This window comes from Diceros bicornis, chromosome 15 (assembly GCF_020826845.1).
Source record: "Diceros bicornis minor isolate mBicDic1 chromosome 15, mDicBic1.mat.cur, whole genome shotgun sequence".
NCBI lineage: Eukaryota > Metazoa > Chordata > Mammalia > Perissodactyla > Rhinocerotidae > Diceros > Diceros bicornis.
This window is the reverse complement of record NC_080754.1, coordinates 34002427-34020501: the sequence shown is the minus strand read 5'-3', so window position 1 is coordinate 34020501 and position 18075 is coordinate 34002427. Positions and strand designations below refer to the sequence as shown.

Below are 18075 nucleotides of genomic sequence, written 5' to 3'. Positions count from 1 at the left end.
TATTTTGAAGGGGAATATACTATTGTACTATTTACATTCCCACTACCAACTGGGAATGCTTCTGCAGATATGTATTTGGAATATATATTTTACCAGGATGATCTAGTAGAAAGGACATGACAGTTGGATTGAAAAGAAGTGATTCTGTGCTCGCCACTTGTGAGCTCTGTGTCATTCATCAAGTTAGCTCTCTGGGCTTAGTGACCCCATTTGGAAAATGAGAGGGTTGTTCTAAATGTTTTTAAAACTTGCTTGTAGTCTAACACCCTCAAACACTTTGTTAGAGGCGAGTCCCCGTAGGTTAAATGTTAACAACATTTGTTGAGCCATATTCAGTTTGAACTTGGCCGTGCTCAGTTTGGAATTAAGAAAGAGGGAAATGTAATATTAATAATAGTGGGGACTACTGAGCAGCTGTCTGCTAAACACTTTAAAAGCATTATCTCATTTAATCTTCAAACCAGTCTCCTTTGACACATTAGAATATTTAATTTACTTGCACAGACTCACATGGCTAGGCAGAGGCAGAACAAGGATTTGAACTGGGATTGTCAGACTCTAGAGACTAGCTGTTGTGTACTCCATAGGGAAAGTAGTTTTGGGATTTATAAGAGACTTGGGGGGCCGGCCCTGTGGCCCAGTGGTTAAAGTTCCACGCGCTCCGCTTCAGCGGCCTGGGTTCGCGGGTTCGGATCCTGAGCGTGGACCTACTCCACTCGTCAGCAGTGCTGTGGAGACATCCCGTATACAAAGTGGAGGAGGATTAGCACAGGTGTTAGCTCAGGGCTAATCTTCTTCACCCAAAAAACAAAAAAGAGAGAAAATTGGTTTGGTCCTTACTCATCTCTATCATATATTGTTGGCCCATCTCTCAGACCTATCTTTTATCACCTCATCTGTGGAACGGGGGTATTACCAGCTATCCTACCAGGACTGGAGGCTACAACCAGATCTAAGACATGTGTTCTGGGATTCTGGAATAATGTGCGAAATACCTTTGCTTCCAATGCTGACGATCTGTTTCTTGAATGGAAATTTGAAGGCAGAGACCATGTTTTTTTCCTACATTTTGTTTATAGCCTCTAGTACTCATAGGACCCTGAATAAATATTATGTAATAACGAAAATAAAGAGCACAAAAGCTGTTTGATTATTATATGAGAATAATAATTGGATCTTTACATCTTAATCATGGATTAGAAAAGATTGCTTGGGGAAAAAAACATAAAATCCGGCTAATGACTGCTTAGAGTTTCCCAGTGTACTGTGCCACACTTGACATAAGCCAGTTTATTTATTGTCACAACAGCCCTGAAAAGATAATCATTCCCTTCAGCTGCATGAGGATGCTCGTTACAGTGATTTTTTTTTTTTTTAAAGAAAATAATGGAACCATGGTACAGAGGCAGCACACCCAGAATCCATTCTTTAGCCTGCTAACTCCTGCTGCCACTTTGATGAGAGAAGTGGAGCCTTTTCTAGGTGGCTATTAGATGATGTTATTCCATGTTCTTCCTTATTATGCACAGCAGCAGGAAGGGTGGCTGTTGGACCCTTCTTGGACACTAACACATGATGATCATGGGTCTTTTTGTTGGAGCTCCGAAAACAAGTTGTGAAATGACTTGATGGACACCAAGGAAGAGGCTGCAGACCTGCAGCAGCTCCTCTAGACCTGGGAACTGTAAAATTCTCTAGAGAATCCAGAGTTTTTCCTCAAGTCCTGTGCCACAAGGAAAATTTATAGAAAGTGACACTCATGTTCACAGACTAAGTGAGGAACCTCCACATGGCAGGTTTTGAATGAAAACCAGACTGTTCAGAGACCCTAGAGTGCTCGTCCTGTAACAATAATTAGACTCTAGAGAAAGACCAAATTCTAAGTCATCCTTTAGATAATTTGATTTCTTAACTTTAAGTATCACCTAGTATGGTATATGTTCTGAATTTAAACTTCATGGGTTGGCTTGTTTTCATCTGGGAGGGTTCATTTTTCTTTTTTACCACTTCCTTATGTTTATTTTCTTTGTTTTTATGTTTGCCTGGTAATAACTTTCTCCACTTTTTTTTTTTTTCAACTAGCCAGGCCTACCACTTCTTATTGAGAAAAAATAGCAGTCTTTAGGACAGTGTCAAGATAAATACCCAGTGTCGCAGGGAGGGGCAGTACACTATCGGGAATAAAACTTGTTCTAGGAACAAACTCCAACAACCCCCGCAAAACTGAAGCTGTAGCTTGTGGATCCCCCTCCCCTAACCAGCTTCTGAATTTGGCATTTCTTCCTTATCCGGCAAATCTTATCATTTGCTTGGGGCTATTTCCTATTTTTTTAAAATGACTCAATCAAAAAACTCCCGTTTTTTGCTGGGAGTAAGGTATGGCTAATTATCTGGTCCAGGAATGCCATCTGCCTAGTTATTAGCTCAGCATTGTTGAAAGTACAAGCAACGTGAGGATGTCTGAAGGATGAGCACAGCCACTCCAGCTTTCCTCCTCCAACTTCTCTCTTCTCTCTCTCCTTTTGATGGCTTAGTTGACAACTATCAAATTTCAGAAACTCTTCCCTGACTAAAAAATATCTAAGTTTTAATAATATTTTTTCCACTTAAATTACACTCTGGGAAATGTAGTTTGTAGATTTTTTGGGAAAACGAGTGCTTTATTAATATGGCACTGCTAGAAAAATATCCAGATATTTTTAATATTTTTTTTCCATTGAGGAACAAAAAAGAATATATGTTTAAGTGTAAATATTAATCAAAGAGACAGACTCCTGAGGTAAAACCTCAGAAATAGTTCAACAACCCACTTATTTTAGCAAATGAAATTGGACATTGTTATCAGTTAGGATGATGATCAACTGTGAAGAAGAAGACTCAAAATAACAGTGGTTTAAACTAATACTTCTCCAACATTAATGTGCATAGGAATCTTGTTAAATTGTAGATTCTGATTCAGTAGGTCTGGGTGGGGCCTGAAGGTCTGCAGTTCTGACAAGGTCCCAAGGGATGCTGATGATGCTAGTGGGGCCTGGACCACACTTTGAGTAGCAAGGTTATAAAAAGCTTTATTTCTCATGTAAACTCTAGAGGTAGAAAATTTAGGACTGATAAGCCTGCTCTATACATTATTCAAGGTCCCGTCTCCTTTCTCTGTCACATTCCACCATCTTTAGTTGTGGCCTTCATTCTTATGGTCCATGATGGAGCTCCAGCTGTCACATCCATTTTCCAAGCAGCAGAATGGAAGAAATGGGATGGCTTCAGGAGCATAGGAAACGTAGGAACATGCCAATGTCTCTCAGTGACGGTTTCTAGAATCTACTACATGACAATTTCAAACATATTCCATTGGCCAGAACTTAGTCACCTGACCATCTTCAAGTGAGAAGAAAGCTGGAAAATATAACCTTTAGTCTGAATGGCTATGTGCCCAGCTGAAAATTCCCATACTCTAGAAGAAGGGGAGTGTGGGGATGTGATAAATAGGACATGTCCAGTGGTCTCTGCCATAGACAGAGAGGAAATAGTTTTCCAAAGGTCACATAGAAAATTGGCAGTCCACAGATTAATTGTAACTAATATGTGCATAGAACTTCAGTGTCTATGATACTTTATATCCTAGGCTCATTCAGTTTTCATAACTACTCTGTAGTATTATGAGCTTCATTTTTTGGATGTGGAAACTGAAGTTCATAATGGTTGAGGGACTTCCCCCGACTGCCCTCTTTAAAACTGCATGATCCCTACTCTCCTTTCTCTCCCACTTTCTTTTTTCTTTTTTTTTTTCGTGAGGAAGATTGTCCCTGAGCTAACATCTGTGCCAATCTTCCTCTATTTTGTATATGGGATGCCACCATAGCATGGCTGGATGAGTGGTGTGTAAGTCTGTCCCCAGGATCCGAGCTTGTGAACCCCGGGCCACCGAAGCGGAGCACGTGAACTTTACCACTACACCAGAAGCCGGCTCCTCTCCCACTTTCTCATTCCCATCCCTCTTACCAAGTTCTGTTTTTCTTTGTTCTGTTAACTTATCACCTTCCAATATACTCTATACTTTTCTTATTTAGCATGTCGTTTGTTTATTGTCAGTCTCCCTGTGAGAAGGTGAGCTCCGTGAGTCCTTCATTTTGTTCACTGATGCATCCCAAGCACCTACTTTCGTACATGGCACATGATAGGATGCTCAGTGCATAGCTTTTACGTGAATTAATAAAGGCAGTAGGTGTCCAAGCCTGCCTTTGAACTATGTATGTCACCCCCAACCCTAATGCTCCGTGCCTCGTGCCACATGCCTCCTCTGCCAGGGCTCCTGCTAATATTTGGTGTTTGGCTCTCCTGTATCTTGCTTCAGAAATGTGCCTTGTTGATTTACTCTTTGTCTTCATGACTCTCATTCACCGTTGCTAGCTTGCTTAACCAGTTTGCTCACACCTTGGATTCTCTCAGGATCACAGTCCCAGGCTAATATTTCCTGAGAAGCCATGCGTACCACTAGAAAAACAAAATTAAGCAAAACCACCAGAATGCGTATAAAACCAGCCCTTCTCGGGGCCGGCCCGGTGGCGCAAGCGGTTAAGTGCGCGCGCTCCGCTACGGCGGCCCGGGGTTCGCTGGTTCGGATCCCGGGCGCGCACCGAAGTACTGCTTGGTAAGCCATGCTGTGGCAGCGTCCCATATAAAGTGGAGGAAGATGGGCACCGATGTTAGCCCAGGGCCGTCTTCCTCAGCAAAAAAAGAGGAGGATTGGCGGATGTTAGCTCAGGGCTGATCTCCTCACAAAAAAAAAAAAAAAAAAAAAAAACAAAAACAAACAAAAAAAAAAAACCAGCCCTTCTCTTAGACTTAGTTTCTGCCCCCGGGCTTAGATAGCAATACTACAAGGTGCTGACGGGACAATTTTTAAAGCAGCCTCATTCAGTTTGGGATGTTAAAAGGGCCTGGTTCTGATCTCAGGACTACCATCTCCACCCCTCCCCTGGATACGATATGATGTGATGTGATAGGATATGATAGTAATTATGCTCCTGCCTAGAAGCCTGTTCTAACAGTTGATTCATCCCACCAGGTACTTTCATTTAATTAATTTCGCATTAATGTCTTTCTTTTTCCAAGATTGTTAACTTCTTGCTGGGCAAGGACGCATTCAGATTTATCATGCAGATTCAGCTAATATGTACTGAGCTCCTTTCATATGCTGGGTCCTCTAATTCTCATCCAACACTATAAGATAAGCATGTTAACACGTGCAGAATCTGAGTCTGAGAGGGGAAGCATTTTGTCCAAGGTCGTATAGCAAGTAAGTGGCACATGGCAAATAAATTACATATAGGAATTAATTCCACCTTAGGTCTTCCAAAATTTAAACCTTGCGTATTTTTTTTATACCTGAGCTTCCTGAGTTTTTAATCTATAGGTCTCTCCCCCGGCACCCAGCTCAGTGCCTTGCTCACAGCAGATTCTCAATAAATATTTAATAAATATAAATATGTGAATAGCTTTCTCGTGGGAAATATCTTGCTTTGAATGTGTGAGCATAGATTCGGGACAAGCATCCTAGATCTATGTTCAGGCAGCTTTTATTTGTGCACCACTCAGGCAAAAGTAAGTCAATTAATCTCTCTGTCTCTATTTCCTGGCATGTAATGTGGGAATGGGCATGAAAGCCCCAGAGGGTGTTGTGAGATTAATTAGTTAAAATGTATACCCTGCTATATAAATGCTAATTGCTGTCAGGAGCGTGGGTTGGATTTTCCAGTGACTTGGCTTTGCAAGGCTTTGCGCATTTCCATTAGTCCTCTGTGCCACTAAGCCTCAGCCGTAAGAAATCCTTTGGCTGAGGGAAATGATGACTTTGTGGTTCCCCCATGTTGAGGGGCCAATTTAGAGAAGACTTCCACTGTGGAGTAAACTGGATAAGAAGGGACATTTTAAACAAAAAAGTAATTTGCTGTGCCAGTAATTTGCTAAATTCCCTTTGCTGTTATTAGAGACAAATCTATTTGCATAACAGCCTTTTCCTCCAGTATTTTCTTTCACTGGTGCCTGTAGTGAATCATATAATTAATTTGGTTTTACATGATGCTCCAGCCTGTTGCCATAGATTTTATTTTTATTTGTTCATTGAATAATTTAAAAAGCTGTGACAAAATACCCTCAGGTGGCTGGCTAGAGAAACTTAAAAACTCACAGAACTAATTTCAGATGGTCAAATACCCCACAGAAAAAGCTCAATAATAATACAGTTTTTGCTAATGTTTATGAATACTGATACGTGTGTTTTCAGTCCCTACTGTAAAAGAGTCTGGTTCATGTTATAGATATATTCATTTGGCCCATGAGACATTCTCTAACAGAGGTACATAGCAAGGATAATAATTTCTTTTCCATACACATTTCTTTAAGCTATATTGCATTTAATTTGGTTGAAAAGATATTAAGTCTGTGGAATCAGCCAAACTTGATGATTGATCTGTATTTAAACTTTAGTATGTAAGGGCCTTTAACAATGCTATTTTAAAAAGTGTCTTTTCTTGATTTATTGTTATGTTTTGAAAGGAAATTTCTGCCTTCCTTGATTAGTCAAAATAGCCAATACAAGTTGCTCTAACAAATACCTCCCCCAAATCTCAGTGGCTTAACACGAGAAGTTTATTTCACTCAATCACAGCTGCTTGAAAGTGAGGTGGCATTCCTCAGAAACTCTGCTCAGAGCAATGGCAGGGATTCAGGCTCCTTCCATCTTGTGATGCTACCCTTTTCAAAAATTTCTGTCCTTCAAGGTCTCCATGTAAGGGAAGGAGAGAGCCCCAAAGATTATGCCGGGAGTTTCAGGTTTTACAGCATTTCTGGCAACGTTCCATTGGCCAGAACCAAATCACATGGCCCCAATCCAATTGCTAAGGATATGTAGTTTTTGTAGGGGCCAAGGAAGAGGAAACAGATTTAATGGACATTTAACCAGCCACTGCCAGAGTCAGCCATGGTGATCTCCAAAACTATTTCATACTACTTCCTCAATTGGTCTGCCTGAGTACATGCTTGTGGTTGAGACATCGTCCTAGCTCTCTTTTTCTATCTCCCCTTTTCACAATCAGCATTCTCCTGCTTTACAAAAAAAAAAAAAATCTACCTGTCACTTATCATCTATCTCACTACTAATCATAGCCTAGGACTATAAAGACCTCCAAGGGCCAAAGAGACAATTTATGATATTGGTGTCAGAAAGTTTCCTTTAATCAACGTACTATTAACCCCCAGAAGGGCTTCCTCTTTCTCTCTAATTTACCAATGTTCCTGTTAAGAGTGAGTCATGACATCAAAACTGTGGTCTGTTGGGTCAAGTTAGGGTGATTTGAATTGAAATATATTGTCGAGTGGGACTGCAGGAAGGATGATGATTTTCATTTAACAGTCTTGACTCTACCATCATACAAAGTTAGACAAATAGTGCGGAGCTCTTGAGAGGGATGGCTTTAGGAACAGCATAAAGAATATTTTTATGAAATACAGAAGGCAGAGGCATCTTGTTTCATCCAGACAACAAATTTAATATGATGAAGTTCCAGACTCCATCAGCTGTCTCTCTCTTTCTTTCTCTTTTAAACTATACCTTATAATTCAAAAGTGAAATGACTATCATTCCAATGCATATTAATACAGTTTTTGGAATTAAGAAATGAAATCAAGACTTTTTCCTAACAAAAAGTATATATAATTAGGATGATTTGACCCTGAGAATTGCTTTACCAATTGTATTACATGGTGGGTATTTCCTTCTTTACTTTCTTTTATTTTTTCTAATTATTATTTTAATTATTTTCAAAGCAAATCATGCACAGAGGTTTTTTTAAGGCCAGTGTATTAAAAGGCTTATACCAAAATAATTGTGTTCTTTCTGCATTAACTTTCCTCACTCCTACTAGCTCTCTTCCTCAGAAGCAACCACATTTGAGTATTTTATTTCTTTCTTCTGGCATTTCCCATCTATATTTTGCTAACTGATTTGTTATTTTTAATTTAGTCAACCCTAGGCCTTATCTTTTCACGTTTTTAGCTATAGTAAGTGAGAATTGTCTCTCTTAAACAGCTATCTCCTCTACTTCCCTTACCCATTCCTCTCTGCATAATGTTATTGCAAGATTTGATTGAATCAATAGTCATTTAATTAATATATCTTCACATATTAATGAATTCTGATTGTTACTTTACTTATTTTTTGAAGATATTAGTTGCCTTGCTTTCATATACTTACCTTATATCTTTTTTTTTTTTTTTTTTTTGTGAGGGAGATAAGCCCCGAGCTAACATCCATGCTAATCCTCCTCTTTTTGCTGAGGAAGACCGGCTCTGAGCTAACATCTATTGCCAATCCTCCTCATTTTTTTTTCTTCCCCAAAGCCCCAGTAGATAGTTGTATGTCATAGTTGCACATCCTTCTAGTTGCTGTATGTGGGACGCGGCCTCAGCATGGCTGGAGAAGTGGTGCGTCGGTGCGCACCCGGGATCCGAACCTGGGCCGCCAGTAGCAGAGCGCGTGCACTTAACCACTAAGCCACCGGGCCGGCCCCTACTTTATATCTTTTGGTAACTGTTTTCATACTTTTCAGTTGCCTTTGAACATAATTTTCCACATTGCTAATCAGACCAGATAATTGATCACTTACAATTATTTTTTCTTTATTAGAGATTTCCATTCCCTTCTGCTTATACTGGTTCAACACCAAGCCCTATTGCATAGCTATTATCCTGGGATCGCCATTGTTATTCTAAGGATCCCTTCTCCTCTGTCTTGAGTTGGATCCCCTATTCCTGGATCCCATATTTTCCCTTTTTTTAGTTTTTTTTTTTCCTCTCATTTTGGTGGCACAAATCCTCCAGAAGCTTCCTGATAAATAGCACATCGGAAGTAAAATTACTGAGTCTTTATGTGTCTGAAAAAGTCACCTTCACACTGGGTTGTTTTGTTGGGTTTAAATTCAAGATTGGAGATAATATACCTTCAGATGCATTGCCTTACTATCTTCTGGTTTCCAATCTTGTTTTTGAGAGTTCCAAAGCCATTCTGATTCCTAGTCTTTTGTATGTGACGATTTCCCCCCCCTTTCTTACTCTCTGGTAGTTTATAGAATCTTCTCTCTTTCTACAGTTTTAAAAAATATCTTTGTGCCGTAAGTCTATTTTCATCCTCTGTGCTGGGGTGATTGAGATTTCCTTTTAATTTAGAGGGTTATGTACTTCAGTTCTGGTATTTTCTTTTCCTTTGGGTTACTTAATTGATAGTCTTCTTCTTTTTTTTTTTTCTTGGGGCTCCTATTATTGAGATGTTGAGATTCCTGGATTGGTCTTCTAACTTTCTTGTCTATTTTCTAATTCCTCTTCTTTTTACTCTACTTTATAAGAAATTCTCAACTTTAACTTCCAAACAAACCATTTAGTGAGTTTTAACTTTCTGCAATCGTGTTTTTAATTTTAATGAGCTTTTTTTTTCCTGAATATTCCTTTGTTATATCATTCTGTTCTTGCTTCATGAATGTAAAGTTTTCTTATCTTTTTGAGGATATTAATGAGCATTTCTTTTTGAGGATTTCTTTTTGCTGAATAATCTTGGTTTTCTCAAAGTTTCTTTTACTTTGGACATTCTTTTTGTGGTAGAAATTTTCTCAGATGTCTTCTGGGGTTATCTGTTCATATTTAAGAAGAAGTGATTAAGAAGCTGATTGAAAATTCTAAATGTGAGTGTGAGGGTTGTTAGCCTTGAGCTTTTCTGTTGGATCATGTGGCTGCATAATTTGTTAAAGAACCTCTGATATTAAAATGGTTAGATCTTTCTTTTTAAGCTAGCTAAATTTTCCATAGAAGATTCATTCATTCTCCTGCCCAGAGGGTAAAGGTCTGGCTGCTTTCATCCTTGGAGCTGAGGGGAAATGATTATTGAGTGTTCAGAGAGCAGGGGTTGGAACAAAGGATACCACTTTTTGACATAGCTTTCATCTGATCCTCTTTATTTTACCACTTCCTCCATGTCCTCATTTTTGAGGTACCTGGTTGCATTTGCCAAGATAGGCTATCCCAATTCTCTATAACTTAAAATAACAAAGCTCTTCTGTATGTCCTCCACATCAACACCCAAGCTAAGGGAGTCTCAATCTCTGTGCTTTCATATTTGCTGAGACAGAAGAAAAGGGAGCATGGTGAAATATACTTAAATTAAATATCCTCTAAAAACCCACCACAAGTGACATCCACTATATCATATTGACCAAAGTAAGTCGCCTGGCCTCTCCTTACTTCAGAGGGGCAGAAAAGTATAATCTTACAATATGCCTGGGAGGAGAACCCAGAAATATTGGGTAAATGGCACTGATGATTCCTTATTTTGCTGCTGACAGTTCTTCCTGGGTCTTTTCAGCATTCTGCATTGTAGCTTGGTTTGTTCTCCAGCTTCCCCTGCTGACTTAGGGTTTGTCATTTTAAATGGGCTAAGCTGGGTTACCACTTGTCCATTTTGATGTTGCTGTTGTCTTTTCTCCTGTTCTTGCTGTTACTTGGTGTTATGTCTTTAAAAATTATTTTAGTTTTAGTGGAGTTTCAGAAAGGAGTGAAATTGTATGCCTATTTTCAATCTGCCGTATTTATCTGAAAAACTATGGTTGTAACTTCCTGTAAACTGAATGAGCTAATTCTGCAATTTTGCAGGAAAATATATTTAGAGAAAGTGATAAGATAGATGTTTTAGTAAAAAATATTGTATTATCAAGTGTATATTGATGTGAACATTTTGACCTTTCCAATACTTTCTCTGTATATTGGATTTTAAAAGGTATTTCTAAATGAAAGCATAGCACTTATAAGTAATAGTCATTTGTTGAGTCTTGGAAAAGCCATTTTGTTAAATTTCCCAGAGATTTATTACTTTCTTAGAGATTTATTACTCACAAATCCTTTTGCTCATCATAAAGTTTCAAATTTTCTTTTATCAAAATTAAAGTAGCCACTAATTTAGTTGTCGTATCAGTTATCTGCTGCTCTAAAAATGTTGCCTAACTAACAACCACAAACTTCAGTGGCAAAACTTCATTTTACTTACTATACTTGTGTTTTTGCTCATGAGTCTGTAGGTTGCCTGGGCAGTTCTGCTAACTCAAGCTTGGCTCAGCTCATGTAGGCAGGGCTTGCTGTTGCATCTTTGGTTGGCTTTTGGGAAGGCCAGACAGTGGTGTTTCTGAAGCAAAGCCAGCTGCCAGCTGGGGTGCCTTAGCTCTACTCCGTGTGATCTCTTATTTACTAGTAAGCTTTCCTGAGGGTCTTAGTTTGGACTGCTATAATGGAACACCATAGATTGGGTGGCTTAAACAGCAAACATTTACTTCTCACAGTTCAGGAGGCTAGGAATCCTAGATCAAGGACCAGCAGATGTCTGGTGAGAGACATTTTCCTGGTTTGCAGAAGGCTGTCTTCTTGTTGCGTCCTCACGTGAGAGAGAGAGAGAGAGAGGGCTAACTCTCTTCCTCTTCTTATAAGAACACTAATCTCATCATAGGGGCTCCACCTTCCTGACTTCATTACTTTCCAAAGGCCCCACCTCCAAATACCGTCACATTAGGGCTTCAGCATATAAATTTTGGGGACACGCATACATTCAGTCCATAGCACTAGGCTTGTTCTTATGTGGTAGCAGGGTTCCAGGAGGAAAAGCAAAAGCTTTTAGATTCTAGGCTTGGAATTGACGTATGGTCAGTTTTGCCGTATTTTTCCGGCCAATGTAAGTTACCAAGGACAGCTTAAATTCAAAGGAGGGGGATAGATTCCCCTTTTTGATTGGAAGACTCATAGCATCGAATTACAAAAGATGTGGATACAGGGAGAAATAAGAATTAGGTCTGTTGTAGCAAACTCTTTCTTCCAGAGATGTCAAGTGACAGGTCATTAAAAATAATTTTTAATGATAAAAATATAAATGGGGCATATAGCTCAAAAGGAGTTTAAAGAATTGAGTGACCTTGTAAGAACTAAACTCTTTTTGTTCTTGGCTATGGACACATTTCCTCAGTGCTTACATATACGTAAAAAATGTTTAACTAATGCCTAACCCCTGTCATTAAAAAATAGCCCATCCAGATTATTATCAAGAGATGATTTCCAATAAAATTTTACATTTCATACTTAATGATTACTCATAATGTTGAAATATATATATTATTTAAATTGTAATACTATAATCATAATAAAATTCATTCCAGAAAAAAATGTTTAACACTTGGAGCATTATATATTGCGCAGAAAAGTAAAATGATGAAAATTTTTAAAAAATATGAAGCATAAAAATATATTCCATTAAAGTAAAATTATGTGTGGAGATAGCAAAATTAGTATAATAGTTCAAGGAGAAAAAGGAACAGCATAGGATTACCAATAGAAGAGAAAACTTGTTTACATATTTTTAGGTGAAAATTGATATATGGCAAATCACTATTCCATTGGATGAATATTGAAAAAGTGGTATAACCATTTTATTTTAAAATGGCATTACTTATTAAGTATATGCTTTCCAATTCTTATGCTTAGCATGAAAACTAAATGTCAACTAAAATGTAGGGAAGATTATAGTTAAGTAAATATGTATATAGACACATATGTGTGTATGTATGTATGTTAGAGATGCAAGGAAAAGAGGAAACTGTTTTAAGATGATTATTTTGGGCCTTACAGGACTCCATCATACCTGGCCTCTGCCCTCTGTTCTTGCCTTCATATGGTGACATCTAGAGCCCTCCATTCATATTTCAGTCTTAAAAAAAGTCATTTATTATCATTTTTTTCCGAATGCACAAATGATTACTTTTCATTATAAAAAATAAATTATAAAAGCCATTAGAAATTTTATTTGACTCTGAGTCATTAAACTCTAGACACCTTTGTTCCCCGGTGAGTATCGCTGAGATCTCTTGACTTCTTGAGTCTGCAGTCTTGCTATCCAGTGTGGTAGCCTGTAGACACACATGATTAATCCAAATTAAGATGTGCTGTAAGTGTGAAATAAATTGAATTTTGAAGACTTAGTACAAAAAAAAGAATGTAAGTATAGAATAGCTTATTAATATTTTGGAGGTGTTTTGGATATATCAAGTTTGACAAAATATATTATAGAAATTAGTTTTACCTGCTTCTTTTTACTTTTTTAATGTGGCAACCAGGATATCTAAAATTACATATGTGACTCGCATTATATTGCTATTGGACAGTGCAGATCTAGTCCCCAAATCGGGAGACCTGGGAGTCTTAGAGGGTTGTCTTTGCAGTTACAGTTTTCTCCTTAGAATCTTCTCTGTCCCCAGGGGGGTAAGGAGCACATGACTTCTTTTTTGGATGAGATTCTCCCCCATGAACCTTGTAGGCTTCAACAGGATCAAGCTATCAGATCAAATTGTTATGATAGTCAAAAGATGGTAAAGGAATGAGGAAAAGTCATTTCTTCACACCACTGGTGCCTATTAGATGTCATTATTAGAGAAAGGCTATTGAAGACAGCCACAGAGGGAGGGTCCTGGAAAAGACTGGGTATCTTGAGGAGAAGGTGTGTTCTCTGGGGGCCTTTAACCTAAGTGACTCATCTGCGTTTTCTTTGTTTTTGATTGTTCCAGAACGCTGCGATGACTGGGGACTAGATACCATGAGGCAGATCCAAGTGTTTGAAGATGAGCCAGCTCGCATCAAGTGCCCACTCTTTGAACACTTCTTGAAGTATAACTACAGCACAGCCCATTCAGCTGGCCTTACTCTGATCTGGTATTGGACGAGGCAGGACCGGGACCTTGAGGAGCCAATTAACTTCCGCCTCCCTGAGAACCGCATTAGTAAGGAGAAAGATGTGCTCTGGTTCCGGCCTACCCTCCTCAATGACACGGGCAACTATACCTGCATGTTGAGGTAGCCTGACTCTTGGTGGGGACTTTCTCTTTGCCTACTAGTTCCTGGGCCTTTATGCAGATGATGCATGTGCTATGAAGCTGGGGAGGGGAAGGAAGGATCTCGAAAGAGTTACATTTCGCCTCAGTGGCTTAGCTGAGGCTGGCTGAAAGAGATGAGCAGAGAAAATGGTTGTGCTCCTGAGAACATTCTTCATAGGTGGTTCCTTTTCAGACCCTGACATATATCAAGGTTGTCTGAAGGTGGACCCTTGTTTATTTGTTCTTTTTCCCTGACATTGGAACCTGCTTGTATACACTTCTGCTTCACCTGGAGGCATCTATTTCCCTAGACGATGAGCAAAGCGGGGAGTAGTACCCATTCATATCTGTTAGCCTTTTTCAAGGTACCTGGCACAGAACAAAGCCTCGGGATGCCTTATAGAAGAAAGAATAATTGGCAGGCGTCACATGTATGTAGAACAATGCTTTTCAAACTTTTCCACCAGAATTTCCCTAAGAAGCAAATGAACACCAGATCCCTGGGAATGTAAGAATGTAATCTAAAGCACCCTGCCATTACTGCAAAATTTCTTTCAAATCCACTTTTTTTTTCTTGAAAATTCATGTAGATTTTGCATTTTACTCCACGATATACCTATTTTCTTTTGCTACAAATTCATGTTGTTTTTGCTGTGGAAAAAAATCTTTAAAAAACTGGGGCCACTCCAAAAAATAACCATGTTAAGGCTTAGTTCTTTGGCTACCTTTTTCCCCAAGGTCTCTTTTTAGTTTCTGGGCTTTACTTTGTTTTTTAAACTCCCATCTGGGTTATGGATTTTTTTTTTACATAGTTTCCTACTATTTAATAGGTGCATTGGTTTGCTAAGGATACCCAAGAAAATACCACAGCCTGGTGGCTTAAACAACAGAAATTTGTGTTCTCACTGTTCTGGAGGCTAAAATTCTAGGATCACAGTATCAGCAGGGTTGGTTTCATGAATCTCTCCTTGGCCTGTAGATGGCCATCTTCTCTCCATGTCTTTACATGGTCTTCCCTCTGTGTCTTCTCTGTCTTAACCTCTTCTTCTTAAAGAACATCAGTCATGTTTGATTAGTGGCCACCCATATGACCTCATTTTACTTTAATTACCTCTTTCAAGGCCTATCATCTCCAAATACAGTCACATTCTAAGGTACTGGGGGTTAGGACTTCAACATATGAATATGGGAGGGGCATGATTCAGCCCATATCAATAGGGCTGAAAAACATAACAATACAATAACATAGAGTAAAATAATATAACAATAGGTAATCCCAGACCTTATTCTGGATGCCCCTTGTCTCTTGTGGATGTTAACTCTTCTGTGATGGAGCACTATGACTATATTTTGATAAATTTAAGCTGTCTTAATGATTAAATGAAAAAGAATCTCTTCGGCACAGAAAAGCATTTTTATCACTGTGGCCTTGGGAGTTCCTTGTAACCTCTGAAGCCCCTTCTGAGGCTTTCACCTGACTCTTTAATTTTATTGGAATGGACTCTAGACTGGTGTGTGGGCTTCCAAGGAGGCTGAAATACTCATATGTCCATTATTATTGTCCTAATGCAGATTTGCAGGAAAGGTTAGAACAGCTTATAGTGGAAAGAGCACTGGACTAAAAGACAGAAAACCTAGGCCATGATCGCAGCGCTGCTACTGCTTAGCTGGTGATCTTAGGCAAGTCATGTCCACGTCTGAAAGCTTTGCTATCTACATCTGCACAATGAGAAATTTAGCCTAAATGCTCTTTGAGTTCCTTTTCACTTTTGACAATTGTTAATCCATTAACGTTTCACACATGGACATCAGCAAATACCCGGGAAGGGGTCATCAGTAGCTTTCTGGATGAGCTTGGTCTCTACTATGCATTCTAGTGCTTCAGTATTTCTATTTCTTTTTCCTTAGCAACCCACTACTGGTCTAGAGCTCTTCCCCAAACTTCCTAACCTCTTACATTACAGAAGCAAGGCTGTATGTTCGTTAAGACCTGAGTATAACTTTAATGTTATTTACCAATATCCAGATTGGCATCTCTTCAATTTACCTGTCTGCCTATCTTCTAAGTCTCTAAAGAAAATCTAGAATTGAACTTACCTGGTGGGGGCAACAGAGGCTTCCCATTGTCCTGAGGTGATTCCTAAACTGAGAATGACCTTAAACTGAACTGTGTGAAATCACAGGCCTGATGTCTTTAAGGCCGTAAAGTTAAGATTCATCCTCTGGGATTTTATTGCTTGTATTCTTGCTTCAATACCCCTATTAAGATAACATCCAGATTTGACTTTTGGAGCTGAAAAAGTCAGTCCAACCATTGTTCATCATTTTTATTTTTTTAAATCAGAAAGTATATCTTATTAAGTGGAAATTTACCTTCTATAACTTCCACCTATGGAATACTTCTTCTACCTGGTAGACCTTTTGTTATTTGTAGGGAGAGATCATGCCTGCCACTCTGTCTTCCCATTGTATTACCATTGTCATAAGTCGTCTTTAAAGCCTCTCCTCCCATCTTGGGAGGGGAATGCCTGCCCCCACATGTTCCATTGTATTTAGTCTTAATTCATGAGTCATTGTGTATCTATCTAATATGTGTTTGGTACCTTAAATAGAAATCACAAAAGAGGATGGACAGTGAATGACCCACTTACCTATCACCCAAAAAAATCAGTTATTCTTATTATTTATGTTCCCTTTCTTGTTTTCCTGTGTGTAGACACAAGTTTTACATCATTCCATTCATTTAACAAGTATTTGTTTAGCGCCTACTGAAAGTTTAGACTCTACACCAGATGCAAGGAATAAAAGAAAGCACACGTGGTCATGCCCTTGTTTACAAAATTGTGATAAATTCGGTTAAGGAGATATCCAAGGTGCTGAGAGAATGAGAGGCCCAATTTCGATGTGGGGTGTGTACAGGATGATGTAGAAGACCTTGTGTGAAAGGTAGGGTGATGGGATAAGAGCCCCAAGCAGATGAAACAACCTGTGCAAACATTAAAAACATAAATACCATTCCCCTGCCATCCTAGCAAGTTTTATGTGTTTGTTAGTTTTTTGCCTTCATGCTTGAATTTTTTTTATAGATGAGTATAACAACTTTGAATGATTGTACCATAATTTTCTTTACAGTCTTCCTTTTCATGGATTTTTCTATTAATTCCAATATTTCTCTTGCTGATTTGGCACTAGATTGGCATTTTTGATCATGTGCTCTCTCTAGTCCCACTTTTCCATACTTCTATCATGTGACAAAATTTCCAGAAATAGGATTACTAGGGCAAAAACTAAAGCTTTTTTTTTTTTTGGTTTGGGAAACATATTTTTTTATTTTTCAAAGGTTGTTTATACCATTATCAGCTATGAGTTAATATGCTATCTTCACCATTGCCTTACCAGCACTGAGTATTATTGAGACTGTTTTAAGGGTAAAATTAAATATATTTACACATATACAGACACACAAACACATACACATGTTTAGGAACATATCTAAAAGTGTAACTATTTTAGTATATCAGTAGTAGCTAATTGTGTCTATTTTTATTCTGTGATTTCAATTGGTATAGGAAATACCTCCATAACACACTTAATTTTTACATGAACTTACACGTATAAATAAAACCTCAGTATATAGCATTACTTCACTTAGCTTATTTTGATGTGTTTGCTGCCTTAAACAAATGCAAATGAGATTGCCCATGCACTGCGTATTTCTCTTTTCAGGAACACCACATATTGCAGCAAAGTTGCATTTCCTCTGGAAGTTGTTCAGAAAGATAGATGCTTCAGTTCTTCCATGAAAATCCCAGTGCATAGACTGTATTTAGAATATGGTGTTCAGAAGATCACTTGTCCAAATGTAGATGGATTTTTTCCTTCCAGTGTCAAACCAACCGTCACTTGGTATATGGTAAGCAAACTAGAGGGCATTTTACCCTCTCTAAACTGGCAATAATTATTTGTTGAGTTAATATAGAAACTGAGATTCTTCTCATCAGATTTTAATTTCTTTCTTAATAACTTTATACAATTTTTTTACCACTTTATTACTTCGTACCATTTTAAAGGAAGTGGTGGAGAATGCTTTGCCTCAACCCACCATTTCTTAAATTACATTCACTGG

At 38.5% G+C, this 18075-nt stretch overlaps 1 protein-coding gene across 2 annotated transcripts in view; it reads left to right on the top strand.

The window, feature by feature from the left end:
• IL1RAP (interleukin 1 receptor accessory protein) overlaps positions 1-18075 on the top strand; it is a 130778-nt gene that overhangs the window by 67889 nt on the left and 44814 nt on the right. For both annotated transcript variants that reach the window (XM_058556116.1, XM_058556117.1), the window contains exons 3-4: positions 13644-13929; positions 17676-17862. In XM_058556116.1, the coding sequence (XP_058412099.1) occupies positions 13644-13929; positions 17676-17862 (473 nt within the window). The remainder of the gene's footprint in view (positions 1-13643; positions 13930-17675; positions 17863-18075) is intronic.